The 26,843-nt window shown below is 43.0% G+C and overlaps 2 protein-coding genes across 2 annotated transcripts in view; both read left to right on the forward strand.

Annotated features, from left to right (window-relative positions):
- Positions 1-26,843, forward strand: part of smndc1 (survival motor neuron domain containing 1) — a 286,609-nt gene that overhangs the window by 87,385 nt on the left and 172,381 nt on the right. The window lies entirely within an intron of this gene.
- Positions 453-1,341, forward strand: gnrh3 (gonadotropin-releasing hormone 3; the record flags this gene model as incomplete). Its single annotated transcript, XM_083987522.1, has 3 exons — positions 453-611; positions 867-947; positions 1,288-1,341. The coding sequence occupies exons 1-3, from the start codon at positions 474-476 to the stop codon at positions 1,339-1,341; spliced, it is 273 nt and encodes a 90-aa protein (XP_083843648.1). The 5' UTR covers positions 453-473.

A 26,843-nucleotide genomic window follows, 5' to 3' on the forward strand; every position in this document is an offset into this window, starting at 1 on the left:
ATTTCATCTTAATGTTGTCTTTTTGTCTACTGCCACACAGATGCATTTGATTCTCTAAATATATATATATATATTTAATGCTGTTTGAACCCTCATGGTGATGTCAGTATGCCTGAGCACTTAGCCAGCTCCATTAGTAGTATTTTGTGTCCCATTAGTCAGTAAATGTGTCACACCTGCATAAAGGGGATTATAATCCTGACAGCAGGTCTGTACAGCACCTATAAAACCCCCCTCTGGCTAATGCACCACATGCTAACAAGGCAAATACAGAGGTGAGTCAGTCCTCAGTTAAGTTTGCTCAATGTTCATTAAGTTGGAATTACTCTTCTTATTAATTACTGTCTGAAATGTTGTTTCCTAATGTTGGGTGATGCTTTATAACCCTCGGTCTGTGAGCCGTGGAGCCGTGTGAGTGAGGAGACTGTGACATTATTGTTTTCATTACAAACTTGGCCCCCTCTGCAGCTCTAATGGAAGCAGGCAGCAGAGTGATGGTGCAGGTGTTGTTGTTGGCGTTGGTGGTTCAGGTCACCCTGTCCCAGCACTGGTCCTATGGATGGCTACCAGGTGGAAAGAGGAGTGTGGGAGAGCTGGAGGCAACCATCAGGGTGAGTGACTAATCCTTTTTTCTTTTTTTCTTTTCTTTTTTCTTTATTTAATGTGGATGAGTCTACAGTTTCAGGAAACGTGGTTTCTTTTATGATGAAAGTTAAACCGATATATAACAAATACCTCTAAAAAAAAAAAAAAAAACAATTTAGCCTGACTGTGTGCTTCTTTTACAGTGCTGTAAATGTTGTGTTGAGTTCAGCTCTCACATCAGTCATGGTCTCATCTTCTAAAATCTCTTTTATTGTATTTAGATGATGGGTACAGGAGGAGTGGTGTCTCTTCCTGAAGAGGCGAGTGCCCAAACCCAAGAGAGACTTAGACCATACAATGTAGTAAGTGCTTATTATACATAATTTATCACCAATGTCTACTTCAATTGTACAATATTAATGTACACTGCACCACTGTGTGCAACTGTGCTCCAAAGCAGCAATGACAATATACAAACTGCTCAATGACTGTTTTTATTTTTCCCTTTTTGCACGATTGAATATGTGCATGTTTAATTTTATCTTTCTTGAATGTTGTTTGTTCAGACTTGTTTGATAGCACACACACACACACACACACACACACACACACATATATATATATATATGAAAATTTAAGTATTTGTTAGATTAAATATTCAAGCGGCAGATCAAACTGTTAACTGAGATTTAATTTCCTCAGATTAATGACGATTCCAGTCAGTTCAACCGAAAGAAAAGGTTCCCTAATCATTGAGGAGCTGCGAAAAAAAAAGGGAATAAACACAGACTGTATTTACATCATCTTCATCAGCGATGCTGCCTTCAACAAATCATCCTATTTATTACGCAAATATTAATCATATGTCTGTAACATTTAAATCCATGTAAAATTGTAATAAAGTTTTTGAAATCTGATGAAATGATCAAATCTTTTTTTTTTTTATTCTGATTTTCAGAAAGCAACGTCTCCACCTCCAGATCTGGTCATTAGAGCTAAAATGAGGCCTTTTAAAGTGTAAAATACTGTTTTAAAGACTTTAAATTGATTAAATTGCCTTTGTAAAGCAGCCACGACCGACAAGCATGACAAACTTGTGACACAACAATCTTAGCATGACAACAGCTGGTGATTAAGCCAATTTATTAGAAATCAATGACTTAATTGAATTTGTTACAGTTTTGGTAATTCCATTTTCTGCCACACCGGTCATGTGCATATGCGATGTGGAAAATTACACCAGCTGATTTTCATGCTCGTACCTGAATGTTGATTAGCGCCCCCGAAATGAAAGACACTCATCTAGATATTTTCTGGTTGTGATGTCCACAGCAGCGTTCTGCTAATTTAGGATAACTGCAGTCATCCAAAACAGACAAAGTGCAGAACTTTTTTTTCATTCTATCCCTTCACTCCTCCCTCCTCTCTCTCTCTCTCTGTACAGGAAATTGGTGTTCATTATAAAAATTGGAATTTCATATCAGGAAAGGAAAAGAATCAGCAGGGGGCATATGTTTTAAAGAGAACTCATTTTCTGGCAAAGCCCCACAGACGGAGCACCATACTAATCGCCTGGTGCATAAGGGGCCAGGATTCATGAACTGTGCTGACACTGGGGAGGCCCCGCATTGTTAGAGCGTGGTTGTAATGCACACCAATGAACCCAAACCCGCTGGCACAACTGGGAAAAGGTGAACATTATAAAAGCACATAGATTTAAAGAGAAATTAAACCACATTCCATTGCACTTCCAGAACAATGCTTGTTCATTTGTGATACTTCACGTCGCCGGTTTAATATTCATGGTTGTAATTTGCATAACACAATCATTTCCTTTGATGAGGAAAGAATTTTTTTTAAAGTGCTATAGTGTACTTTACCTTCTTTGACAAAGTTACTGAAGAAGATGTTGTCCGGTGCATTTTCTTTTGAAAATCACCATGAGACTTGCTTGAATTGATTCACCGGAGTTTATACTTATCTTTATCGAGTTTCCAATAATTTTGCAACGTGCTCATATAAGACAATTATGCTTTTACGTTTCCTAAAATATAGTTTTAATTCAATTTGCTATACTTGTGTGAGAATAATTAATGTTTACAGATAAAGCATAAAATCCCATAAATTCCCTTTAAATAATCCCAAAGCATTTTCTATGAAAGCCAACTTTCTCCCTCCCAGTGTCCTCATCAAGGACCTGCCTAATTGCACGTATATCAGGACAACAAAACCTGCTGGTATCTATGTTTCCAAATTTGATTTAACCTCACTTTCTCCTTCCCAGACCCCCTGGTGGATATTCACTTTGTTTACCTCAAATTAAACTTCATATTGTTTACAGCCTCCTGGTCCCTGAACATTTTATAGCATTTTAGAATTATTTATTTATTTATTTTTTGTAATGATTGTAGAGTTGGGATTCATTTGAATGTTTCCCTCATCTGCATGAAAATTATATAATTAACTTTTGATTAACCAGCTCAGTTGAGTTGGTTCCCCCATGAACACTGGTGAATAGTACCCACCGCATTTTAATGACTGTTTTCCAATTGAGTGGCGACCTTTTCATCAAAGAGCCACAACTGGGGCTAAACAACGGTAGAAAATAATCACGGTGAAGACAATAGTAGAGGCCGACAGGCTAGGATGTCATCCTTAAATATAACAACAAGGATGAAAGCAACCTTACTGCACGTAGTGGCTGGTGGCGAGAAGCCAAGTGCTTATGCTGCTGGATGCCCCATTGTTAAAGCTGTGGAGGTCACATCCATTGGCATATAGAGAGGGAAAGGACAGGAAACTGAGAATGGCCCATTGTTACTTGTCCTTGCTCAGAGGGAATTCCATTATGAAGGGCAATACATTTTTGATACTTTGATTTTTGTGCCATTCATTTGTTTGAAAAACAGAACATATTTGGATAATGGCTTCAGGAAAAAGGGGTCTCAGAGCACCTCCATCCAAGGCTACAGTGCTGCATTAACACACCTGCCAATCAAGCACATCCGAGCAGATGTGCTTCCTTGCACTGCCTACCATCAAATAAGCATTCTATCATATGCAGTTTTCATTTCATTACAATTATGCTCTGTGCGGCATGTGTGTGTTTCCAATGGGTCATAGGAAACTTTTATTGAAGCGGAGTGTATAATAAAGTCATTTTCCAGGTGCTTGTTGTGGCTCTTATTATGAACAGAATGATAATTTCCCCTAGAGGAATCTGGTACTGCATATCAATTGAAGTTTAGTGTGGGTCTTACTATGTTCCCGCAGGCTATAGTAGAAGGCAAAGTCATCTTCAGAGAGAGTCTAAATGTCAGGGAGGTCTTCAAACAGTTTTTCCCAGAGCCTTACTGAAAAGGGTCTTTGGAAGAGCTATGTCTTGGAATTGATATGGTGGAGGTGAGGTAAAGAGGGAGGCTGAGGGCTTAATGTAAAGAAGTTGACATGAAATTTAATTGGGAAAAATATATTTTTACATGTTAAAAAAAAAAAAACTAAGAAAGGGGTCTTAGAAGAGATAAAATATGACTCCTCTTCCTGAGCTGCATTCTGAGGTGAAAAGCGTTGCTGCTCACTTACTCTTCTGCCATGTCCACGTAACTCCACATGGTGACACTCTTGAGCTTTGTGTTTTGAGCCCCGGCTGACGGTCTTTCAGCAATTCCATCACTTAAGTTGCAGAAACTGTTATTCTTCTAAATCCAACAAAGACTTCAATCATTCATCTCAAACTCTGCAAAAAATGCTTAATTTCTCTCCACGCTGACTGATGGAGTTTGAGTTTGCAACAAAAAGTATTTTGTACAGTTTTGCAGTAGAGCCGCACATGGCCTGAAACCAAGCTCACTGTAAAACGTTGAAATGCGTGCATTTCATCTGCGGAAAGTCATGAATTTCTCAGATCCTCTTAGTTTTGCATTTGCAAGGCGTTCATTTATTTTATTCTAATTTATTTTTCCTTTTTATTTTTTTTTTGCGAGTTAAGTTGAAGTACATCAAGCTATATGGTCGCATGTACTGTACAGTAGCGAATTGGCCTTCCTTCTCCTTCTTGGCTGGCAGGGAACCTTCCTGTTGTGATCCGACTTCTCTCCTTTGATCAAAGAACAGTGTTAAAGCACTGGGAGAAGGAGGAGGTATGAAATATGAATGAATACAGCTGTGTTTTGATGGATATGTCTCAAAGTATCCCAGTAAGAGACTGCTAAAGGCCAGGAAATCTGTTTGTGTTGTGGAAATAGGCTCTTCCTCACTTGTTTCTTTACCAGCTTCATCTTGGGTAGCTTTTCACTTCATATTTTAGAGATCCTTTGTTAGGAAAGAGATCAACCCCTTATCCATGAATTTGTAGGAAACTGTTCTAAGAGGCTCTAGTTCATAATATATATCATTAATGACACCATTTCCTTTGTTTGGTCTTGAAACCACCTTTTGAACAAAACGCGCGGCAGCCATGAGAGGAGGATATTTATTATTTTTCTAGGGTAGACCCAAAGTTCTCACAGATGGAATGAGATCTTATATGAGGTGATGGAGGCTTTGTCACTAGTTATGTCTGTGATTCCATTTCCTCTTCTAAAACCCCATCGGGGAGCTGTGACTCATTTTGAAGTTGGAAGTTGATACTGTGGTGTAAAACTAACGTTCCCAGCTGAATTAAGAAACTATCAGAGCTCGCAGAAATCTCAGATTTTTCAGAGTTAGATGAACCCATCTCTCACATTACACTTCTTTAATAAACAAAGATAATAAAAAGATGTGCTCATAAAAACACAATTATTAGGAGAGGTTGTAAAAAATGAAAATCGGTGCCTATAGATGTGTTTTACGCCACATCCCAGCGCCACTGTCTCACTAACAATCGTTTAAAGACCCTCCTCAGTCGTTTAGGACTTTATTAACTAAGATCCAGCCTTTGGACCTGTGGCAGGACACGGTCTCTGGACTACCGGAGGTTCAAAACTTGCTGCCCGGGCTTTATTAGCCTCACTAATAGCTGGGTTCCCCAAATGCCAGGGTCCACCTCTGCTGGGAGTAAGGGCTCAGATCCTGTCAGAGAGGGGTCGCACTAACCAACTGTAATCTTTAGGGTACTCCACTCCCGCTGACCTACATCTAACGCCGGTTTCATCCCCCCCGCTTACCCCCAACCACTACCCTTTCCCTCCCCAATCTGGTGTACCCATCCCACCTCAGTTATGCCACCCTTGGCTCTCCCTCCCACGTCTTACCACCCTTGTGTGATAGCATCCCCCCACCCAACCCACACCATGCTTGTTCCAGCCTCGTCCGGCTGGCCACAGCGAGGAGCGCGCCTTATCCTGTGGTAACGGCAATTAGCAGTGTAAAGCAAGCTGTGGAGAAGACTGGATCCCTGTCCACGTTTCAACCCCAGATCACGAGTCTCCAGCACGACTTCAAGGCAAACCATGCAATTAGCTACAATAATGATAATGTGTTGTAGGGGAACAAAGAGAGGGTAAAACAGACTACTGGTGTGAGGGAGAGTGGGGTGCTAATAGTAGGGGGGTTATTTGAATGCCCTGGTGCAGATAGGAGACCAAATCAGACTGATTATCAAACGTATGATGAATTACATTATTCCTCTAATTATCCATGCCTTTTATGTGTGAACCAACTGAGTGAATTTTGCATTCTAGACATCTACGGTCAGTGGTCTTTGGGCATCACACTGGGGTTACATCTTTTATTTCCTCTAAGAAACATACAAGGAGTTACTCATGTGGCTAAGCTGATGGGAAGAGGAGTGTGATGTACTGACAATTTTCTTAGTTGACTTAATTAGATACTTTCAGAAATATTTGGCAGCAGTACAGGAACGGAAAAAAGGGGGAAGTATGCGGTTTTGATGTTTGACTATCGCAGATGTGTTGACACAGAGTCAAAACATGTTGGAAACAAACCACAAAACCCAGACCGCAAATAACAGCATTTCAAGTCAAGGTTGTGAGTAGATACAGTCGAGAAGCAGACTCACTGCCTTGGTTGGAGCACAAAAGTGCAGCGCCTATTCTCTCCGCTGTGAGCAGAGACCATTCCTACAGTCTTACATCCAGAGGTTTATAGAGGATATTTTGCTGGGTGTTGTGCAAAACGAACCGTGTCCCCAGAGCAGCAGCAACTTCACCTTGGCGGAGTAATGCTGTGATATTCTGTTTATTCTTCACTCACTTCATTTTACTCAGAGGAAATCCTCTGGAGATGGCTTATCTTGGAGCTGGAACAGGTGCACTCTAATTTACTCCTATTGCTTGGGGAGCCCAGGGGCCCCTGTAGAGAAGAAAGTAGCGATGTAGCACACTCCACTGTAAAGCACAAACAGCCAGAGAAAGAGCATTTAATCGAAAGAGAAGAAAACTGTGAGCTTTGAGTGCAGCCGTATCATTTGGATGCAGAAAATCTTTTTTTTTTCCTTTTTTTTTTGTTTTCCTGAGGAAAAGGACCCGTCATTTCATTTAACTTTCATTTGTTCAACACTGTTTACTTTGCTTGAAACTGTCATGCTACACTTGGCAAAGCACCAGATGACGTGGGGGACCTGCTGTATTAACTCTGCATAATAAAACATTTCCTCACCAGTCATTCCTGAAATATCCGCGGCATTTATGGCCTAAAAAATGGTTTATAGTATCTCTGATATGTACCACTTAAGTTAAAGTGTACGTAAATGTGTATGCTATGGCCTATTTGTTTTGGTAATGCTGCACATTTTCAGCCAGGAAAAAGTTTGTTTCATCTTTCACCCTCATCCCTGCATTCACTGCGAAAGAGCTAAGCTTTCAACTTTGAATTTACTCTCCAATTCCTTTTCTTTAGAGAACTATGGTTTTGAAGAGTGGGGCTGGTATGTTATTTGTTCGGTATATTATAAGTCTGAATTCAGTCAGTATTTTTGTTTTGTGTTGTTCGTCTCTTGGGAATTATGCAATCAAAGCAGATGCCTCAAGCAGTCTAGAAAGCGCCCCTTGTGAATAAGAGAAAATCTTGTACACAGCATTTTTTGTATGTGTGTATGAGGAAGGGGGGCATGACAACAAAGCAAATATATGGCATTGTTCTCTGTATACTATACCCGCATGCTGCAGCTTTTTTTTTTTTTTTTTAGACAATATAACCATCACACCTGTATTCATTTTTTAAACAATGTCAGACCATTTGACTTCATTCAAATGAATATCCTGCACCACTGATGAAGCGCATAACTACAGTATGTGCACCTCTTTGACTGACGCAATGGAGGTTCAACCGTCAATGCACTGGATCTCTATTATGGAAAATAAGATTTGAACTCTGTTGCTGGTGGAATTTCACAACATGTGTGTGTGTGTGTATATATATATATATATATATATATATATATATATATATATATACGGACAGATAAACAGACATTTCTCACTCAGGAAGACTGTAAAAAAAACAAACAGAAAAACAAAAACACACAAGAGAGACAAAGGCTTTGGCAAGAAAAAGGAGTAAACACAAAGAAGAGAAGAGCAACACAAGGACAACAAGAGAAATATCATATACACTTTTAATGAGTGTGCCTGCCCCGAGCTTCTGTTTTTAATCACCTTTCCGTGTGACATAATTTGCTGCAAGATTGTATATGCTTGAGGGACTTTCAGTTCTTGTCAACTCAAGAGCATTTGAACCAATCAATACCTGTCTATCCTGTGGCACACTCATAGTTGGCCATTAGGAAAGAGCTGCTTAAAGTAAGCTCAGCCAATACCATTAGCCCTAGCCTAAGGGCAGTTCCATGCCTTAGTCAGGGTAGGCACCTGCCCCCGTCAACCCCACCTCACCCCCTTAACCCCCCTCCACCCCTCCCCCCACCATTAAGAACCTCCCCTGAGACATCATTTGGACACATCGGCCAAAGAGCACTTCTTTATTCCCTCTCTTTTCTTTCCCTGGCTCCACCAAAAATCAATACATCTCCCCTTTTTCTTATTTTCACAATTTTGCCTCAATATTATTCTCTCTCTCTGCCAGAAACCAATGGACTATCCTTTTTTTTTGTCTTTTCATCTACAATTTCCTGTGACTAATGTCTCCACACCTCATGTTTCGGAAGGGAAAGAATTGGAAAATAATTAAATTATCTCGTCTTGGTGATATCAAACACAGGTCCCATGGTGCACTGCGGCATTTAAAAAAAAAACCCGCTGTGGTCACTCTGCATTTAGTTGCTCCCATTTTGACCCTATACGTTTGTACACTTCCTTTCCATAATACATTTTATGATGTCTACGGAGTTGTTTTGCAAACTCAGCAAATTGCGGAGTTGTGTTTAAACCTGCTCATACTTTGTTTTTGACACTCAATAAGGGAGACATCAGCGCTCAAATATCTTCACAGCAATGAGTGAACTTCCTCTGTGTCAGTGTTTTTCTGCTCCGGCCATGTCATAACACCAAACCCTAGAGAGCAGAGCACCGCACGCAGTAATGCTTCCTGACTGCTTCTAATTTTATTGCAGGGCGATGACTCCTCCACACAGCACAAAGTTTCAGTGCAAGTGATACAATATAATGTTCTGAGAAGGCCCTCAGTCAGTCAGTTATTGCCCTTCCAGCCCTTTCCTTCCAATAGAAAAAGGAAAAGTGGGGTACTGCCCTAAATCTTGGCCAGCGCTGTTTACGATAATAACTCTGAAGAGTGATAGCTGGTTCCGCAGCACTGGCGATTTCTGTGGCCGCCTGTATCGATCGGGGGTCCTAATGAGCAGCCGCGGAGCTGTGGCTAATGGTGTTGTGTCTGGTGTCCGTGGTAAACGCCCACGTTGAGATTATCATTCCCAAGGGGGACTGAGAAAGGTTTTGCCAGCCCAAGCCCTCAGGGTGCGAGCGACACACTTCAGGGGTCAAGGTAAACTATCAAATGAACAGCCAGGCCTTTCCCTCCCTTTTTTCTTTAAGGACTATACCATAGCACAGTACAGTAAAGCTTCAATCTCCATAACCCATGTAGTGCAAATACAGAAACTGCATTGCTCTGGTGTTTTTTGTTTTTTTTCTAATTTCAGAGCATATACATGAGCGGATTAAACTGGAGAAAGTCACCACCCTGTTGCAACCTGACTTTATGACTTCAGTTCTTTGTCCAATTTCTCTATAGTCGTTGTAAAAAAGAAAAAGAAAAAAAGCTATTACCAGGGCATTGATAGAGACTTCACCAAACTGCTTAACTGTTATTAAGAGACCTCAAATGAGACCTGGCTTGACAGACTGATAATGGCTTATTTGACTTCAGAGATCGCCCTGGCACAAACACTCTAGCCCCCTTCACATACCCATGGCAGTCATTGTCCTTTGCTATGCACGGCCATTCTGGCAGTCTTGAGTGACATCCAACAAGTTCAGCAGATTCGCAATGTAAGTGCACACCAGACAGCGCATAGTATCTTGAAAGAAGGAGCTGAAACTGTCTCATTGTAATGAAGGGAGTTGTTGCTCCCTTCATAAACCTGGCTGGGAAATGAAACCTGCTGTCTACTCACATGTGGGGAAAGGAAACTCTTTAAGCTGTGTGGACAATTAAGTCTCGATAAAACCGCAGCAAAAAAAAAAAAAAAAACGTATTTATTACCGCAGACGGCTCTCTGTTTCAACAGATGATTCCTCCATGGACTGTGCTTGATGGTATTCAGCTCAGGGTGCGGGCGGAGCATTAGTAGGGCACATTCTAATGAAGTCAACCCAACGCACAGCACCTCTCAGAGTCATGCCCTGTTTGGAGTCACACTTCCATGTCCTGGCAAATGCTGAGCATGTAAAACAGAACTGTCAATTATTCAACATGAACAGGAGGATGTATGGAGTGACATGGGGGGTGGACAGGGGCCGACTAAGCCTCGGGCAGATAGGGGGTACCACTTTGATGTGAGTGTGTGGGCCTGCAGAGTTGAGCAAGGTGCACTGGGTAATCTGCTAGAACACCCCCCCACCACCACCACCACCACCACCCACCCCTCTCCTGCAACACACACACACCACCTCCAACCCCACCACTCCTTCGTTTTTCTTTCGCTCCCTCCCAGTGCTGAGCCTCTCTGCACCCTTTATGTCCTGCTTCATTTTCCCCTCTGACACGAACGCCCTCTCTCGCTTCATCTCTGCGTCACACGTTCATAAACAAACCAGATAGACATACACACGTGCGCAGACACACACACACACACACACCACACGCACATGTGCATGCACACACAATGACATGAAAGCAAGCCTCCTTTGTCCGTTAACCAAACAAGAGCAGGCAGCACTTGTTACAGATAATAAAGTTGTGAATGGCTGATTTTTCGGGGAAATAGCGTTGTTGCTGTGTCACAGGAACGGCATTACTCATTTATACAATGAATACTAAAAGTTCCTCTCTCTAGAGTCTCCTCTCGTAGTCATACAATAGCAAGCTTAATTACATTAAGTTCTGAGAAGAGGGAAGTTAATGGATGACATTTTGCTACACCATGAGTGCTCCTTCCAATAACAATAGAAACCCAAATAAGACCTAATTAATATGCATAGCAGAGCCAATGAACTTAATTGTCAAGTTGCTTTTATCAACCTGTCAAAGGATTGACAATTAAAACAGCCTCCGTTAAAACTTTAATGAGAAGCAAGTAGGAGAGAGGGATGATGAGGGAACAAAAAGACGCAAGCTTCATCCGTCATGAAAGACGCTACAAGACAACTACCCATTATTATTTCCTATCAGGATAAAACTATGCAAATCATATTATGCATTTTTAAATAATGAGTCAATGAGTAATATTTAATTTATTACCTATACTCTTAGAATGAATATTTAACGCTGTTTTTAAGTTGATGAATTCATTAGATAATTTAGTGTTGAGCTGCAACACCAAGTTTTTTTTTTCTCTCCAGTCTCTCACAGAATGTCCTTCACTTTTTGTCCTGAAATCCAGCTCAAGCATGTGTCAGTTTTCAAGTTCAACAAGTAAACTTCCTAAAGTCTTCACTCATGGAGGCCGGAGATCCTCCGCGATATTTTTTGGTTTGTTTGTTTTTGGTGAGAGCCGAGGTCCATGCGTGGACATCACCAGCTTAGGGGAACAGCAGCATTTTGACTTGAGTTTTTCATCTCAACATTGACACCAGCATGTCTATGTTCCAGAGGGGAGTTAAAACTGCTGACTCACTCCCAGTGCGCTGGTTGTTGTTCTCCCTTACAGATGTGACCGTTAATAGGCCTGCATCCATAATCATTAGTGTGTCTCAGTGCACAGGTACCCGATGGGCCCCGTGCGTCTGCCATTTGGTCTCGGTTCACTGTGCTTGCCTGCAGATGTGAGCGAGACACACACCTGCTCAGGGGCTCTCAAACAGACCGGCGCCATCCGTCACAGCTCACGCTACACTCGCTCTGTCGGAACAAGGCCTTGGTTCCGGTCCAACGGCCCTCAGACTGTAGGTCAGTGGCCGTCTCTCGTGATGAACCCACCCTACCATGAATCATATCCTCTCGTCCCTTTATACGTACTCCACTCCATCCATCCCCAACCCTCATTGCCCCTGCTCATGCTTCGCACTTCCCTCAAACAAGCACTCAAGCGCACTGAGGTAGCTCTGGTGAGCCAGGTAGAGACAGCACCTTAAAGAGAGACATAAACTAATGATCATGTTTTCCCACATCATACATTCCCTCTGCCCATAAGCCACAGTGCACTCAGTACCCAAAAAAAAAAGAAAAGAAGAAGAAAAAAAAACTTTCGTGTGGGTCTTTCACGGGCATCAGGCCACGCTTCACACTACATTTGTTGATGTGTGCATGCATGTGCACGTCTCATGCCAGCCCGCCTCCCATCAAGTCCTAATGAGGCCAGCTGGCTCTGTGCTCGGACCAAACCAAACTGGAGAGACGGCACAGTCCTGGCTCTCTCCGCCTTGTACACCCCACCTCCCCGAAGCCTCCCGCCCACCCTCCCTCTCCTCCAGATATCTTGGAGAACCATGGACGGCTGAGCACACACGGCAGATTTGGAAATGGCCAGTGTGTTTGTTAAAATCTATGTCTCTCCAGATCCCTTGGCCAGGGCCTGAATTAGAAAGTCCACAGCCCCAGACCTGCCTCCCTGGTTGCTTACCACTACAGTGTTTTCTGCATCTACAGCAGCAGCGGTGATGTTGAGGTCTGCTGTAGAACAGCGGAAAGGAGGAGATATACCCCGAGGCGCAGTCAGGGGAATATGGTTCCTGACTATGGAAACAGAAACACAGCCAATGTTACATATACCTACAGTAACTACAATAAAAACTCAGACAGATAAAACAGATCCCAGACAACATGTCATAATATACTTTTTTCTAAAATTCCAAAAAAGTCCAACAGCCCACATCAGTAGCCATACTTCAACTTTATTGTCTATTATCTCTGAGCTTCTGTCTTTTTTTTTTAACTGTATCATCAGGAAGATAATTTCTTATTAGGCTGCAGCAGTTAATTTCACTGCAGACTAATTAGAGCCATTTCACATTATTAACAAGCATTATTGTTGATAAGGGCCAAAGAGGTCTGCAGAGAGACTTATATTGTCCAGGCTGTTCCTTGGCATACAGTAATGTCCATGTGGGTGAGTAATTCCAGCTCCCTTGCAAGGTCTCCTTGACAACTAACAATAATATACCTCCTCTTAGCAACACAAGAAACCATGCAGAACATTTGTACATGCAGAGAACACCAACATGTGTGTGCATTAGCAAACACATACACACACATGGTTGTGCTCTCGCATACATAATGGAACCCTTGCATGCATAAGCATGTGTACATCAACATCAATTTGTGTACAAATGTACATAAACAATACATAAACACAATTCCTGTCCCCTTCATCCAATCAGCACCCAGATCATGTTCACAGTAGACTGGAGACAGCAGACTGTATGTAAGTTTTTTGCCCAGGAAGAGAGACTGGACCAGGGGGAACACCTTAACAGGTAGCCCTGGGGTGCTTACCAGAGTTCGGGCAGCCAGGGGGAGAGAGTGGCTCTGGGAAGCCGTACCACCACTATCCTCTCTGTCCACTGATTATGAAGCAGGTCCCAGACGGGTGCCTTTAGGAACCCCCCAGGCTACTCACAGCCTCCCTCTCCTCTGTTACAGGATCTGTCGCTGGGGGATTCGACTGAAGTGTGAAGAGGGGTGTATGTGGGAGACGTGCCACGGATTCTAAATAGGTACGTGCTGATTTTATTGGTTGTCTCTCTGTTAAGTTTTGTTCTTGTTACAATACATGATGAATAATACTAATAATGAATTAAAAAAAAAAAAAAGCAGTTCTCATTGTCAGCATTGAATTGATTTGAGATCATTTCAATATGACTTGAATATTCCCCAGGTAACCCAGTGAGTCTCAGTTGTTGAAATAGTCAAACACCAAACCAAAACCATCCTGCTTTGTATGAGCTACAAGGGCTGAGAGGAAAAGGTCTCAACACTTGGGCTCAACTATAACCCTGTCTTGAGTTATGATGACGTCCCAAGTTTGCAAAAGCCCTCTGGCTTCAACTATCTCTGACATGTTGTACGTGTGCATGTGTGTGTTTGTGTGTGTGTAAAACTCCTTCCAAAGTCCAAAAAAGGAAGGAAAAAAATCATAACTAATGAGCCCATTTAGCGCCCAGCACCTGACTTTGGCCCGTGATCTCCGGGAGACATTAGAGGCAATTTGCCATCGACTTCAGGGCTCGTGTCCCAAACGTTATCAATGAGCTTGTCAGGTAGAGACCTAACCTCCCTTTGTTTCCTCCTCCACCCCCCTCTCTGCTCCGGTCCCCCAGCCTGCTCCCCGGGCCCCCGAAGAGGAACCAGCGGCATGATGTCACACACCTGTTTGGCTGGAGGCTGCGGCCCGGCGATGCTTGCAGCCGTGGGTGTCGCGTTGGCACCCCTCGCTCCCCCCTTGTCGCTGCCTGCTACGCCCCGTGGATGTGTCAAAATGGCAGATGATGGTTGGGGTGTGTGCAGCTGCTTGGGAAGAGGAGTGCCAAGGGCGCTCATTTCCTGCGGTGAGTTTTAATTTGCTCTACTCGCGTCTTCTGAAGAACCCTACCGCCCCCCCCAACACACACACACACACACACACACACACACACACACACACACACACACACACACACACACACATTCATCCACTCCTATAAACACAGATCTTACTTCTCCATACACACACTTGCAATAAACACACACACTGTACACAAACCTGCCACCACCTAAGGGGGCAAAAAACCCCACATGCCCGGATAGAGGTGAGTGCAGCGGAGTGCAGGGGGGTGGGGGGGTGTCAGACTTTAGTTTTGGAGTCACACTTTTCTTCAAACTTGAATAAAACTCCAACCAAACAAAAAATGTGCACTCAAATGATCTAACTGGTGCGTGTACAAATCACTTCTCAGAAGTGTTCAGCTGGGTAAAAAGAGACAAGTCACAAAACCTGCTGATAGAATATGCGGCTAGCATTGCTACGGTATGCGAGGGGTCTATGTCTCTTGACATCTGCTATGCAGTTGTCACTGGTAACTTAAATCCCCATTGATCAGACAGCTAGAGTGAATTTGTGTTGCTGTTTTTTTTCCTAACTCCCACTTTGCGAACAAACCCATTTTCACACGGGGCACACACATATACCTGACAGTTACACCCAAACAAGCCTTGCTGTTTACTCGAGAACAAACACATAGACGCCAACCAGCAAATCTATTCTCAATACACACATCACCCCAGACGTAAAGAGATTCAATTTTCGCCTACCGGGAGTGTTTCCATTTTTTTACGCAACAATTTTTTTCTTTCTCTCCTGTGTCAAGACAGCTGCCTTTGATGTTAGCATCTAATATACAGGGCTAAAAAACTATAGTTTGCTGTGAGCTGACAGATAAAACAGTGCAAGACGCCATTACCCTGCAAAGCGGAATAATGAGGAGACCTGAACACACAGAAGACAGGAGCCCAGTTGAATTACCGTGGTCTCTCATCCAAGGTGGGAGCTTTTTGACAGCTTTCCAGGCAGCACAACACATTACCATACTGACGCTGCTCTGTAGTGCCAAAGAAAAGCTTTGATGAAAACATAACTGGGAAACTGGGAAATCTTTATATGTGTGTGAGTATGTTTTGTGTGTGTGTGAGCGCGACTGCATGTGCGTGTGTGTGCCTCTGTATGTGCACATGCATGTTGCGTGTGGGCACGTCCCTGCGTATATATGTGTGTGTGTGTGTCTTCATTGAGTGTGTTTGTGCATGTCTGTGAGTGTGTGCGTGTGTGTAACAACAAAGACAGGACAACAATGGGAAACCAAGCAGTGTCAAGCTGCAACTTTATGTTCTCTAATTACTAAGTGGATACTGTATTCTTGAGTGTGCTCCTATTGGCTCAGATACAAGGGCTTATTTTTTGATTTATATTCATGTTGATGATTCAGTCGAATTATCAAAGTATCAAACCCAACTGACAATATGTCTAAAAGAAATTCTTCAAGTGGAGAGTAATGCTGCCAAATTTATTCTGCCATTTCATTAATGTGGTTAGCTAGTTAGTTATCCATATTCTAACGGAGTAGGCTTGATGTTAGATCTTTGGCAAGGACACCCTGTACTGAGTTTTGGCACGGTACTGTGCCGCAGTATGCTGCTGACTCTGGGTCTTAACGACAGGCTAAACGAAGCGGGCGTTACGGCCCCCTGGATAGGTCATTACTCGTCCGTGGCCAAGAGCTAAACTGGAGCAGGGCTTTTTAAAGAGGGGAGCAGGTGTGTTTCACCATAGGGGCTGGAGCCAGCCCAAGACCAAACAGCCTTAACGGTCTTTATCTCCTTCATAATGAGGCCACGCTCTCCACACACCCGAACTCTGCCCACATGGGCTAATGCTGGAGGTATGGAGACCCAACCCTCCCCCCGGTTAAATGGTGACACTTTCAAAATGACCCATGCCCCAAGCAATGGAGGAACAGTGGCATGTCATGAATGTCTATAGACATAAATTGGCAGGGCGCTATGCTATTTAATGTGTGTTTCTTAAGAATTTCCCCAGTTCATTATCAAAAATAAAGTGCCCTCTGAAAAAAGAGTGAAACTCCTTTCGAGTGTACAAGTGATGTGTTCACCTTTTCTTGTTTAATGGGGAAATGTTTAGATAACTCACTGGTGCACTGGATAAGTGTTCCTCAGCTTGTGTGTGTGAATGTGTGTGTGTGCGCCGGTGGGTGGTTCGGTGTGTGTTTCTATGTGTGAGTGGCTGCGTACGTGAGTGTGTCTGAGTGGTATTGTCCCTCTCCTCTTTCACCTGTCTGAGTAGGTTCTCTAGTATGGTCCCTGTGCTCCCCACAGTCTTCTCAGTCCTGTCAACCGAGTTGAACTTGATCAACATCAAACGGCATAGCATTCAAAAGTATTAGTGTTCTCTGTTGATGGGCTCTCTTGCTATCACAAATCAGTCCCCAAGCTACTTCATTATTTATCTCTAATTCATCAGTGTTGTCTCCTCGCACACGGGCAGTAATGCACACACATATACTGAATGTAAGCGCACACACACACCGAGGACACACACTGCTCATGAGCGCATTAATCTCTGCTTACCTTCAACAGAGCTTTTGTTTTTAGTGATACTCCGTGTCACCACAATTTAGCTAAAAAGTAAGAAAAAAAAGAAGGTTTTCTCTTCTTCTTGTTTTCCTTGCTTTCTTTTTTTTTTTTTTTAATCCTACCTTTTCCCCAGGTCAGTGCTATGGAAAAAATAATCCTGAGGAGGGATTAGGCTCGTACTTGTACTTTCAAAATGCTGATTATTGCGTGGACCCGACAGGCCTTGTGTTTTTCTCCGAGCATTCTGGGGATGTGAGTCCGAAAGTAGCCCCATGGTGCCGTGACCCCTGACCTAGCGTGGGCGATCCCACCAGATGTGGAGTGTGTGCTGGGACAGTGGCGAGGGGCAGCTCGGTCTCACGCGGGGAGGCCCTGTCTCCCCAAACTGCCACAGAGAGCATGGCCAGAGGGGTTCTGTCAGCACCGTTATCAATCATACTCCCTCCCTGTCTCTCTCCCTCTCTCTTTCTCTCCCACTTTTCCTTTCTCTCACTCCCTCTTTCACACTGTTTCCTTTTTGCACTGTCTCTCACTCTCGCCTCGTTCTCTCTCATTGCCTGTTCTACTCTCTAGCTTTTGTTTTTCTCTCACTTTTTCTTTTTTTTTTTTGCTCTCTCAGATATCCTCTTTTCCACTTAGACTACCACGCTCTTTCATTTTCAGTCACATACTGTACACGCCTTCAGCGCCTCCCCCCCACCCCACTCCTTCCCTCACATATATACACTTTAACCTTCCTAGTGTGACTTTTTTTTCCCCTGCTCTCTTCCACTCTATAATCTGTTTCACCCCTGCCTTTCTTAAATCTTCGCGCACACTTTTGGTTTAAAAAATGTTTTTACTTGTCCTTTCGATTGACAAAGCAGATGCTCTGGAAGGACACGATACGTTGCTCTAACTCCAAAAGGAATACATAGACGGTGATTTATCATGCCCAGGGAATCTGATTAAAGTGAAGAGGAAATAGAGAAGTGGACAAAAGAGCAAATAAAAAAAGGACAAAAATCAGCATCAGCAAAAAAATATATAGAGGGCACCCAGAGGAAACATTCATAAAGATTAAAACTGAAAATAGCCTCTTTTTTTCTTTCTATCTGTGTGTGGTGTGTGTGTGTGTGTGTGTGTGCAGTGATACGGTGTAATGGGAGATGGAGGCAGGGGTCATGGTTTGAGGAATAGATGCCAGTTGTCCCTGCCATCCGGTGTGAGGTGTTCACTGACACATGGCACTTTGAAGGCCCCGGTCCCCTCCTATCGCTGCGATCCTTTACATCTGCAATCAGGGCAAATGGGTTACAGCCAGCACAACAGACAACAACTAAATAAACAACATACCTGGGGTGGATCCCCTCCAATTCCGGACTGCCAGTCTGGCTTTGGTGCATTTTTAAAACATCACTAGGTAATTGAACTCGAACGTTCACACTGACACATTTGCATGGGGTAAAGGGGGGTTGGTGTAAGCAATGGAGCAGCTGGTACGCACCAGTACGACTCCGGCTCAACCAGTCCTTCTGACTTCATATGTAGCACTTAATTGGTTCCCAAGGCAAGAATGAAATATTTAGCTCGCACGTCCTTTAAAATGCGATTGATTTTGATCTGACAGCTGTGCCTGTCCCGCGCGAGGGAGTGAGAGAGAGAGAGTGAGGAGAGGGTGAGAGCTGTCTGGGCTCGTTGCCTGAGAATAGCGCGACAACACCCACTCAACCGCACACAAACACCAGTATATGGCCACTGATTGTAAAGGATCACTCATGGATGCCATATGCTTTCAACTAAAGCCTCCTTTTAAACCCCCCTATTTAACCTCTAAGATAGAACAAGCTTTGGGCTTAGGACGATCATGAATAAAAGTTGTTTTTTCATCTGCACAAGTTCAAAGAGCGGATGTACAGCATATAGTGTACATGTGCAATCTCACACACACAACAGAGGTGTCTTTTAATTTTCTATTTAAATTTAAAAAGGTAACCTATAATGTGGCATACAAAAGTTGAAAAAAAAAATTGAAATGTAAAATTGAAATAGCACTTAAAAACTTCAATAGACTTGATCACACTCAGCAGGAACCTTGGCTATGTAGGTTCAGAGTCTACTCAAAAGTAATGCTCCAGCCAAAGTGAGGCAGATATCCAATCAAATTGGATTAATGTCACTAATTATATGACAGAAATGAGCAGTGCAAGGCAATGGTGTGGTCACGCCATAACATGATAGAAATGCATTAAATGGAAACCTGCACGGGATCCATGGCAGGGAACCTCCCCTCTGTCAAATTGACTAAGCTGCAAATTACGTACAAACGGATATATCCTTTATATAACAGCAGTGATTTTCTCCACTTTATCCTACCTGTCAAGCTCAGAACATCACAGGCTAATTCTTTATTAAGTGAAAGGGCATCGGGGACCAGATGATCCAATTTAAGTACATTGGGCAGAATAGAAGACTAATTAAAACCCATATTTTTACATTATTAATTTTGGAACTTCACTTTTAATGAATGTGAAATGACAGGCCTTCCATTTATACACACATACTCTTTGGGCTGCTCAACAAGGGAATAAGAGTTACGGCTATACTGCAGGGGCTAAGAAGAATTTTTAAGCATCCATGACAGGCTTAATATCAAAGTTTATACAAAGGTGTGCATAGCTAACTTTTGCATCGTAAACACGACTCTTAATTGAGTGTATAGGTTTTAGAGCCTTTGGTTTATTTGGGGCTGCTGTGAGGCTTGAGACAAAAAGTAATCAGGACGTCTGTTGCCGGGGGTGCAACCTTGTCATTTAGCCCTCATTCTTCCTCTCAGTACCTGGAGAAAGAGAGAGAGAGGAGAGAGACAGAGAGGCACCTACATGCAGTTTAATAATGTGCCCCATTTCCAGTCACCTCTGCTCAAAACTACTTTGCTTTTTTAGCAACGTCACCCTTAATTGTCCATCATGCCCTCTAATCAGACCATGACCCCGTTTTACTGCTAACTTTAATTATCTTAGTTACTAGGAAAGAAAAAGCTGCTTCCAAATGAAGTTTTCTGCATGGTCGCTATTAGAGAAATGCTTAAATGTCAAAGGCATGCTCTTCTAAAGACACAGATAGAAATGAAATTATTCACATATATTACTTGTTGAAAAATAACTAAATGATTGAGAAGCTACTGTGTGTAAAAAAAAAAATCAGTAAGAAAAATGGGGAAGGTGGGTCCTGTGTTTACCCTTCATAAAAAACAATTCTCTCTGTTCACTTTTCATTCCCCACAGGCTAACGCATCCTCACATCCGCAAATAGGCGCAAGTCAAAGGGCAGCGAGTTTGTAAAATTGAGTCAAATATACAAAACAGCAATATTTAATGGCTTTTCTTTTTTCACACCAAGTGACCCCTGCATGGAAACCGATCTTTTTTTTTTTTTTTTTTTCCTCCGGTTTCAGGAAACTCTTGGAAGGCAAAAGCAACATCCTGAGTTGGTGAGGAGACAGGAGAGGTGCTGACATGCCGACAGGCAGGGGATCCTGGGAAAAGCCACAGACAGGAAGAGCCTGACTGACTTTGACCCCCGAGGTCAAGGCTGGGGGCTCGGCAACTGAAAGATGTTTCCAAGCCACACTCAGACTATCATAGAGTTTTACAGGAAATAGCTTAGAAATACAGTATGCTGTGAAATGTGGGAGATCTTTTTATTGCTTGCTCTTTTGTTTTGCTCTCTGTGACATAAAATGCATTTCGGCCCTGAGCTATATTTGACTTATTTGTTTGAGGGTTACTATATGTAATTGAGTTGAGCTCAAGTCCATTTCTCATCTGTGTAATGTGAAAAACAGTATTTTTTCAGTCTGTGGATGTGCCGTGACTAATAGAATTATAGATGATGGGGAAATGTGGAGATTTGTGTGACAGAGTTTTAGAGTGGGACAAAAGCACTGTGTTACTCTACTGCTCCAATTTCTGACATGTGTTTTGAATAGAGTGAAGTTTCCTACTTTTTTAGGCTTTGTGTGGTGGGTCTCCAAAGACCCTTTACTGTTAAACCAAATTGGGTGAGAGAAGATTGTCCTCTCCCCAGCCTCGCAGAAGGACCCATAAATCAAGGCATCCATCGTTTGTCACACCTCTGTCTGCCCAGCTCGTGGCTCAGGCCCACCGCGTTCCAACTCTGAGTTTTTTACAGCACAAATGTATCCATCAACCACACCGAGTGGCCGCCAGCCGCCAAGCCGCCTCAGCGATCGATGGGTGCGATGTACCCTCCCTCTCGGCCTGTGTGCAGCTCTCTCTGCGTGGGAAGGGGTAAGAGGAACCTCATTTTAGCTGGTTTTAGCCTCGGGCCACTACTGTGATTTTACCCCATGCTCCTGGCCTGACGTCATTAAAGATGCATGATGATGGATACCATGAAGTCAACCTCTCCGAGGGGGTTTTGAGGTGGAAAAAAAAAACCTTGCTTGTTTTTCAGATCACACTAAGAATAAATCAAGACTGTTTAAATGTAGAGGTTGCAACTGGATGCATGTGACTAATCTTTCAATGCACATCAGAGGAGCGGGTAGTCAGGTATTAAATGGTGAGGAGGCAGGTTTTGACCAGTTGGTGGTGCTCCTGTCACAGTGAATTCACAAGCTTGGCTCTTCCTGTGATTCAGATAAATACACTCTTGGCTGTTTCCAAACTGGGCTGGAGAAACAGAAGACAATGATGCAAATTTAGATTTCATATCAAGACATGCTTGAGAAATTGTTTCTTTTTCTCCTATTTTGCAATAGAAATGTGTATTTGCTGTTACTAATTTTAGACTCTTTCACTCCCACTTTTCATAATCTGATCCCCATCTTCTCCTCCCACTACATGTACATGTTTATAAAATGATGGAGGATATTCATGAGGCCCTGCAACACCACAATCTGAAGAATTAAGATGAAATTAATCCATATTCATATGCGTGTTCAGTTATTTTAATCTTGGAATATCACTTAAAAAAAGTTCTTCACATTTCTCCACATGTATCATAGGCATGGTGATGTGTAACCTTGAATTTGCTACGTGAGGTGTGTGAGTGTTTCAGTTCTGTGCAACAAATGTGCTCAAAGTGTGTGTGTGTGTGTGTGTGTGTGTACTCATGGCCAATGAGTGTGTGTGGTGTCTCGTGAAGAATCAGTGTGCCTCCAAAGGGAATGACAGGGGAGACATTTGACAGCTGTGCTCCTCAAGTTCAAAGGTCATGTCAAGTCCTGGATGAGCCCAAGGTAAAACGCTTCACAGGGCCCGTACCGGTCAATGGGTATCGTTTGCCTCAATAGCAAACAGGGTTGGCGGTAATGGGACCTCAGTCATATGTCAGCGCCTGGAAGAAAAGTCAAATACCATGAGGCCACGTTTATAGCCTCCCAAAACAAAGGGGAAAGTGAAAAGATTGAACTTTTAAACTCCCCAATTTATAGCTTAAAGGTGTCATATGCATGGTAAACTCTCTAGGTAGCATTCATTATCAGTCAACACCTCTCTCGTTCACTCGCCCTCTTCCCTCAATCTCTTCTCCCACTTTCTCCTTTACTTTCTCCGTCCCACCCTCCCCTCGCAGTGTTTCAGCTCTAACTGCAGTTTCTAGCATCTGCCTTAACCGGCGCGGTCCGTGCCGTCCCTGCTGGGGAGTAGAATCCAGCCCCTCACTGGAAGACCCTGAAATAAGGCCTTTATCAGCCAACCCCACACAGTATCAGGGGGCCCCCCGCTCCTCCAGCAGCCTCTGATGTGAAGGAGAGATGGACAGAGCTCTGTGGTCCTCTGGTCGAGCACCAGAACAGGATTCAGCCCATTGTACCATTCAAATTAAGCAGGCATCAAAAGGGAAGAGGAAGCTGTTGTTGATGTATTGTCTCGTGTTATTTTAACCGGCTTAACTCAAGCCTCTTCATGGTGGAGTGTTGTGGCGCTGGATGCCGATGATGATAAGTGGTGGATTCTCTGTTAAGACTGCTAAGCTGCTGTGCTGGCTGAACGGGGGGCTCTGGCTCCATTGGCTGTCGTGGATGATTTTGGCTGTGGTTGAACCATTTCAATAGGTTACCATGGATTTATCCACTCAAAACCGCTGACTTGGCTGTCCATGTACAGCCTCGTCGTGTCACCAGTGGGACCCCCTGTTTATTTCATCATGCTGACATTTTTTGAGGAGATTTGATGAAAAATTAAAGTTCAACGCAAACAACAACACCAAGAGAAACTTTTGAGTTAGTTGCACAGTTTTAAAACTGCAGACTTTAAAATCATCTCCGTTTTCCTTTTTTTCTTTTCTTCTGGCATTAAATTAAAAACTACTTAGGGTTTAAAGTGTCTGTATCATTTACAGTGCAGTAAAACCCAACAACCAGTAATCTGGGCCTTCAAATTAAAAAAACAAACATAGGCCTCTTTTTAATAATGATGCCAATAACATGTAAATAGGTGCCATAAACATACATGTGAGAAGAAATATGTTTTCCATGGACTTAAATTGCGGGATTTTATTCACTAGCCTGGTAAATAATCACGCTGTAAAGACAGTTCAGTCAGCTTTGAGCACTTGTGAATAGCTCTCTCCATTCTCCGCTGAAAGCTGTCTATTTAATTTCTCTCTTCTGTCCTCAGAGCAGTAGCTATTAAGTGCCTTCATATGTCAAGCCAGTGACACCTCCTCCATTCTCTTCAGCTTGTTTAAGCGTGCCCCTGTATTGTTGCCCGCCGTGCTTGACGTGTTAATAGCTTAATAACGTAATCTGGCAAATAATGACACCTCATCACAAAGACCGAGGCCAAATGTTTACAAGGGAAGCTGTAATGTATGATGACAGTAATCTGAATAAAAATGAATTTACTGGCATCGTCTCATTTGCAGTAAATTTTCACTTCTTCCATGCACAACTGATGCTCCGCGGACACCTTCCTTTGCTCTCTAGCTGTCTCATTACCCTGCCTTTCAAGTGGTGGGAGAAAGGGAGAGACGGAGAGAAAAGAGATGGAGAAGGGGTGAGAGTGTGAGAGAGAGGGAGAGAGTGAGAGAGAGAGAGAAAGTGGGGGAGGTGGGGAGAGAGAAAAGGGGTAAAGGAAGAAAGACAGAGAGGGCAAGGAGGAGATAGGCACTGATAGAGCTTGTTATTTTCAAAGCCGTTTTCTTCTCTATTGTTTGCTGTGGAACAGGAATGAGGAAAAAAGAAGAAGTTCACACCGATTTCAAAAAGTCTCACTTCCTTTTTGACAGATGTGGTGTCAGCTTTGCTGTTTAATTAAAAGGAAATGGAGGTGATGATTGCAACACAGACGTGATCTGATATGATAATGTATTTACAATCATCAAGATGATCGTCATTAAGGATGTGTCAAGGACGAATTCATTGTGGGATTTGGGGTCCTGAGCTGTCAAGTGTATTTTTCTGAGGCAGTTGTGAGATTGTCAGGAGGATGCTGTGACTATGACAGTCACAATTAATAATTTGCTAAAAGAATGTGATTGAGTTTTATACACTGTTTTGTCATGGCGATTTCCAAAGCCCAGAACATTTATACCAGCAGTGTGAGTGAGAGAGAACAAAAAAAAAAAAAAAAAAGGCCCAGGCAAAGCTGGAGCTAGAGACAAATATACCCTTGATACATATGCTATATGGGATTCTATTATTAAATGACTTTGAATTATTTCACGCACGCCAGCTTGAATTTTTCATAAGAGGTGCATATGGAAGGTTCATCAAAACAAATTGTTCGATTTTGACAATTACTACAACAATCACATCCTTCTTTTGCTGCACCTGTTTGAAAATGAATAATTTGAAGTCATTTTAATTGCTTATGTGACAGCTAATCATCAAGGCATTAATTTATTTATCGAGCTTCATTTGAACTTCCTCCTTAGTGATAACATATCCAGCTTTACTCTCTAGAGTAACAAGATACTGATTAAACTGTAGCAACCTCCTTCAGTATTATGCAGATGCCAAGGAGTGAGCCCTAGAGTGGCTGCAATAATAAGATGCATGATCCGCGCTAAGTCGAGATGAACCATGTATTGGTCATATTACTGAAATGCAGGAAAAAAAATAACTTGTTGATCTAATCATAATATTTGAAACTGAAATTGCTACTCGCAGGAGGCTCCTGCCGACTTTAATTGAGAGTATCTTCAGTATAAAGATTTCAAATGTGCTTTTAATCTTGTTGCTGTTTTCATTAGGTGAGGCCAAAAAATACAAAAATCTGCGAACGTGGTATACCCTAAATCAAAAGACAAATTTGACAGTGTTGAGTTATGTGACGAAACGCACAAAGTGAGGAACATCTGCCCCAAACTCTCAGAGAAGCGGAGCATTAGCCTGAATGTTTCTAGCTGCTGGTGGCTCATCTGCAGTTGGTGGTGTGCCGGGATTGGTGCGATGGCTATGGGGAAATCAGCCACTGTTCTCTCTCTCTGGGTCCCAAGCATGGCCATTAACTGACTGCCAGCAGCTCTGGGAAGAGGAACAACAGATGCCAGCAACTGAAAAGCCTCCAGCTCTTCAGCTAAACCAATCCCAACTGAGTCGGGACGGGCCTCTGTAGATTTTTGGACATACAGCGAACAAATGTGGACATGAAAGGGGGAAGAGGAGGGCTGTTCTGGAGGTAAAGATTTGTTAACCCTCTTGAACTTGACAAGAGACGGGACCGAGGCACAGATTAGCCCTCTCAAAGCTGGCTTTTGCAAAAGGTTGCTGTGTGAATATGTGAATGCTGGTGTGAAGTGACGCGTGCGTGTGTTTATCTATGTGTGCGTGCGCATATGTTTGCGTGTTTGTATGTGCTTGTGCATCTGTGTTTAAACAAGTTTGCCTGTTTGCACATCCTATATGCAGACACGTGCAGTCGTCATGACAGCAGCACATTAAATGGTAGGTAATTACAGCAATGAAACCATTTAATTATGTCGTAATTACATTTAACTTCTCTGCCATTACCATATCAGTTTTACAGCAAAAGACTTCTTTTCATCCGATGTCAGTAGATATCATTGTAACCATTTGGCAGTGAGTTGCACAGCTACACCGGAGCTTAACTTTCATTTCCTCCCTAAAAGCAGGAAAAGACATCGACCCTGAAAAGTCCCCACATGTTTAAATGATTCAAACACTTGTCTCCTGACTGGATATACGTAATGAGGCTAAACTATTAAGGTGCTAATGTTGCCTCCGGGTGCAGGGGTCATGTGTATGAACATTACATTATACTTAAGCAAAGACACGTGAGAGAAGTCAAACACTTTTGACCACATCAAGCTGCAGAGCAACAAGGAAACGGGGAAATGACGGGACGCTGGAGTAGGAAGTGGAGGTGGAAAGCGGGGTGGGGGAGCAAGAAAGCACAAAGCCTGGGTAAACACAGCTAGGTCTGCATCTGGAACCAACTAAAAAGATGCTTAATAATGCAGAGCCGTACAGGCGGGCCCTGTGCAGCTGTTGTGTGCGCAGGACCATGAAAGACTCTCCATCTGACAGCTGGCTCCATCTAGCTGGCTCCATCACCCTCTCCCTCTCTTCCTCTCTCTCTCCTGCTTCCCTCTCTCCTCTCTTGTCCAGAGTGGCAAGGAGACAGCAGATTAGGGATTAGCCAATCCCT

The sequence above is a fragment of the Trachurus trachurus genome (genome assembly GCF_905171665.1).
Source record: "Trachurus trachurus genome assembly, chromosome: 15".
NCBI lineage: Eukaryota > Metazoa > Chordata > Actinopteri > Carangiformes > Carangidae > Trachurus > Trachurus trachurus.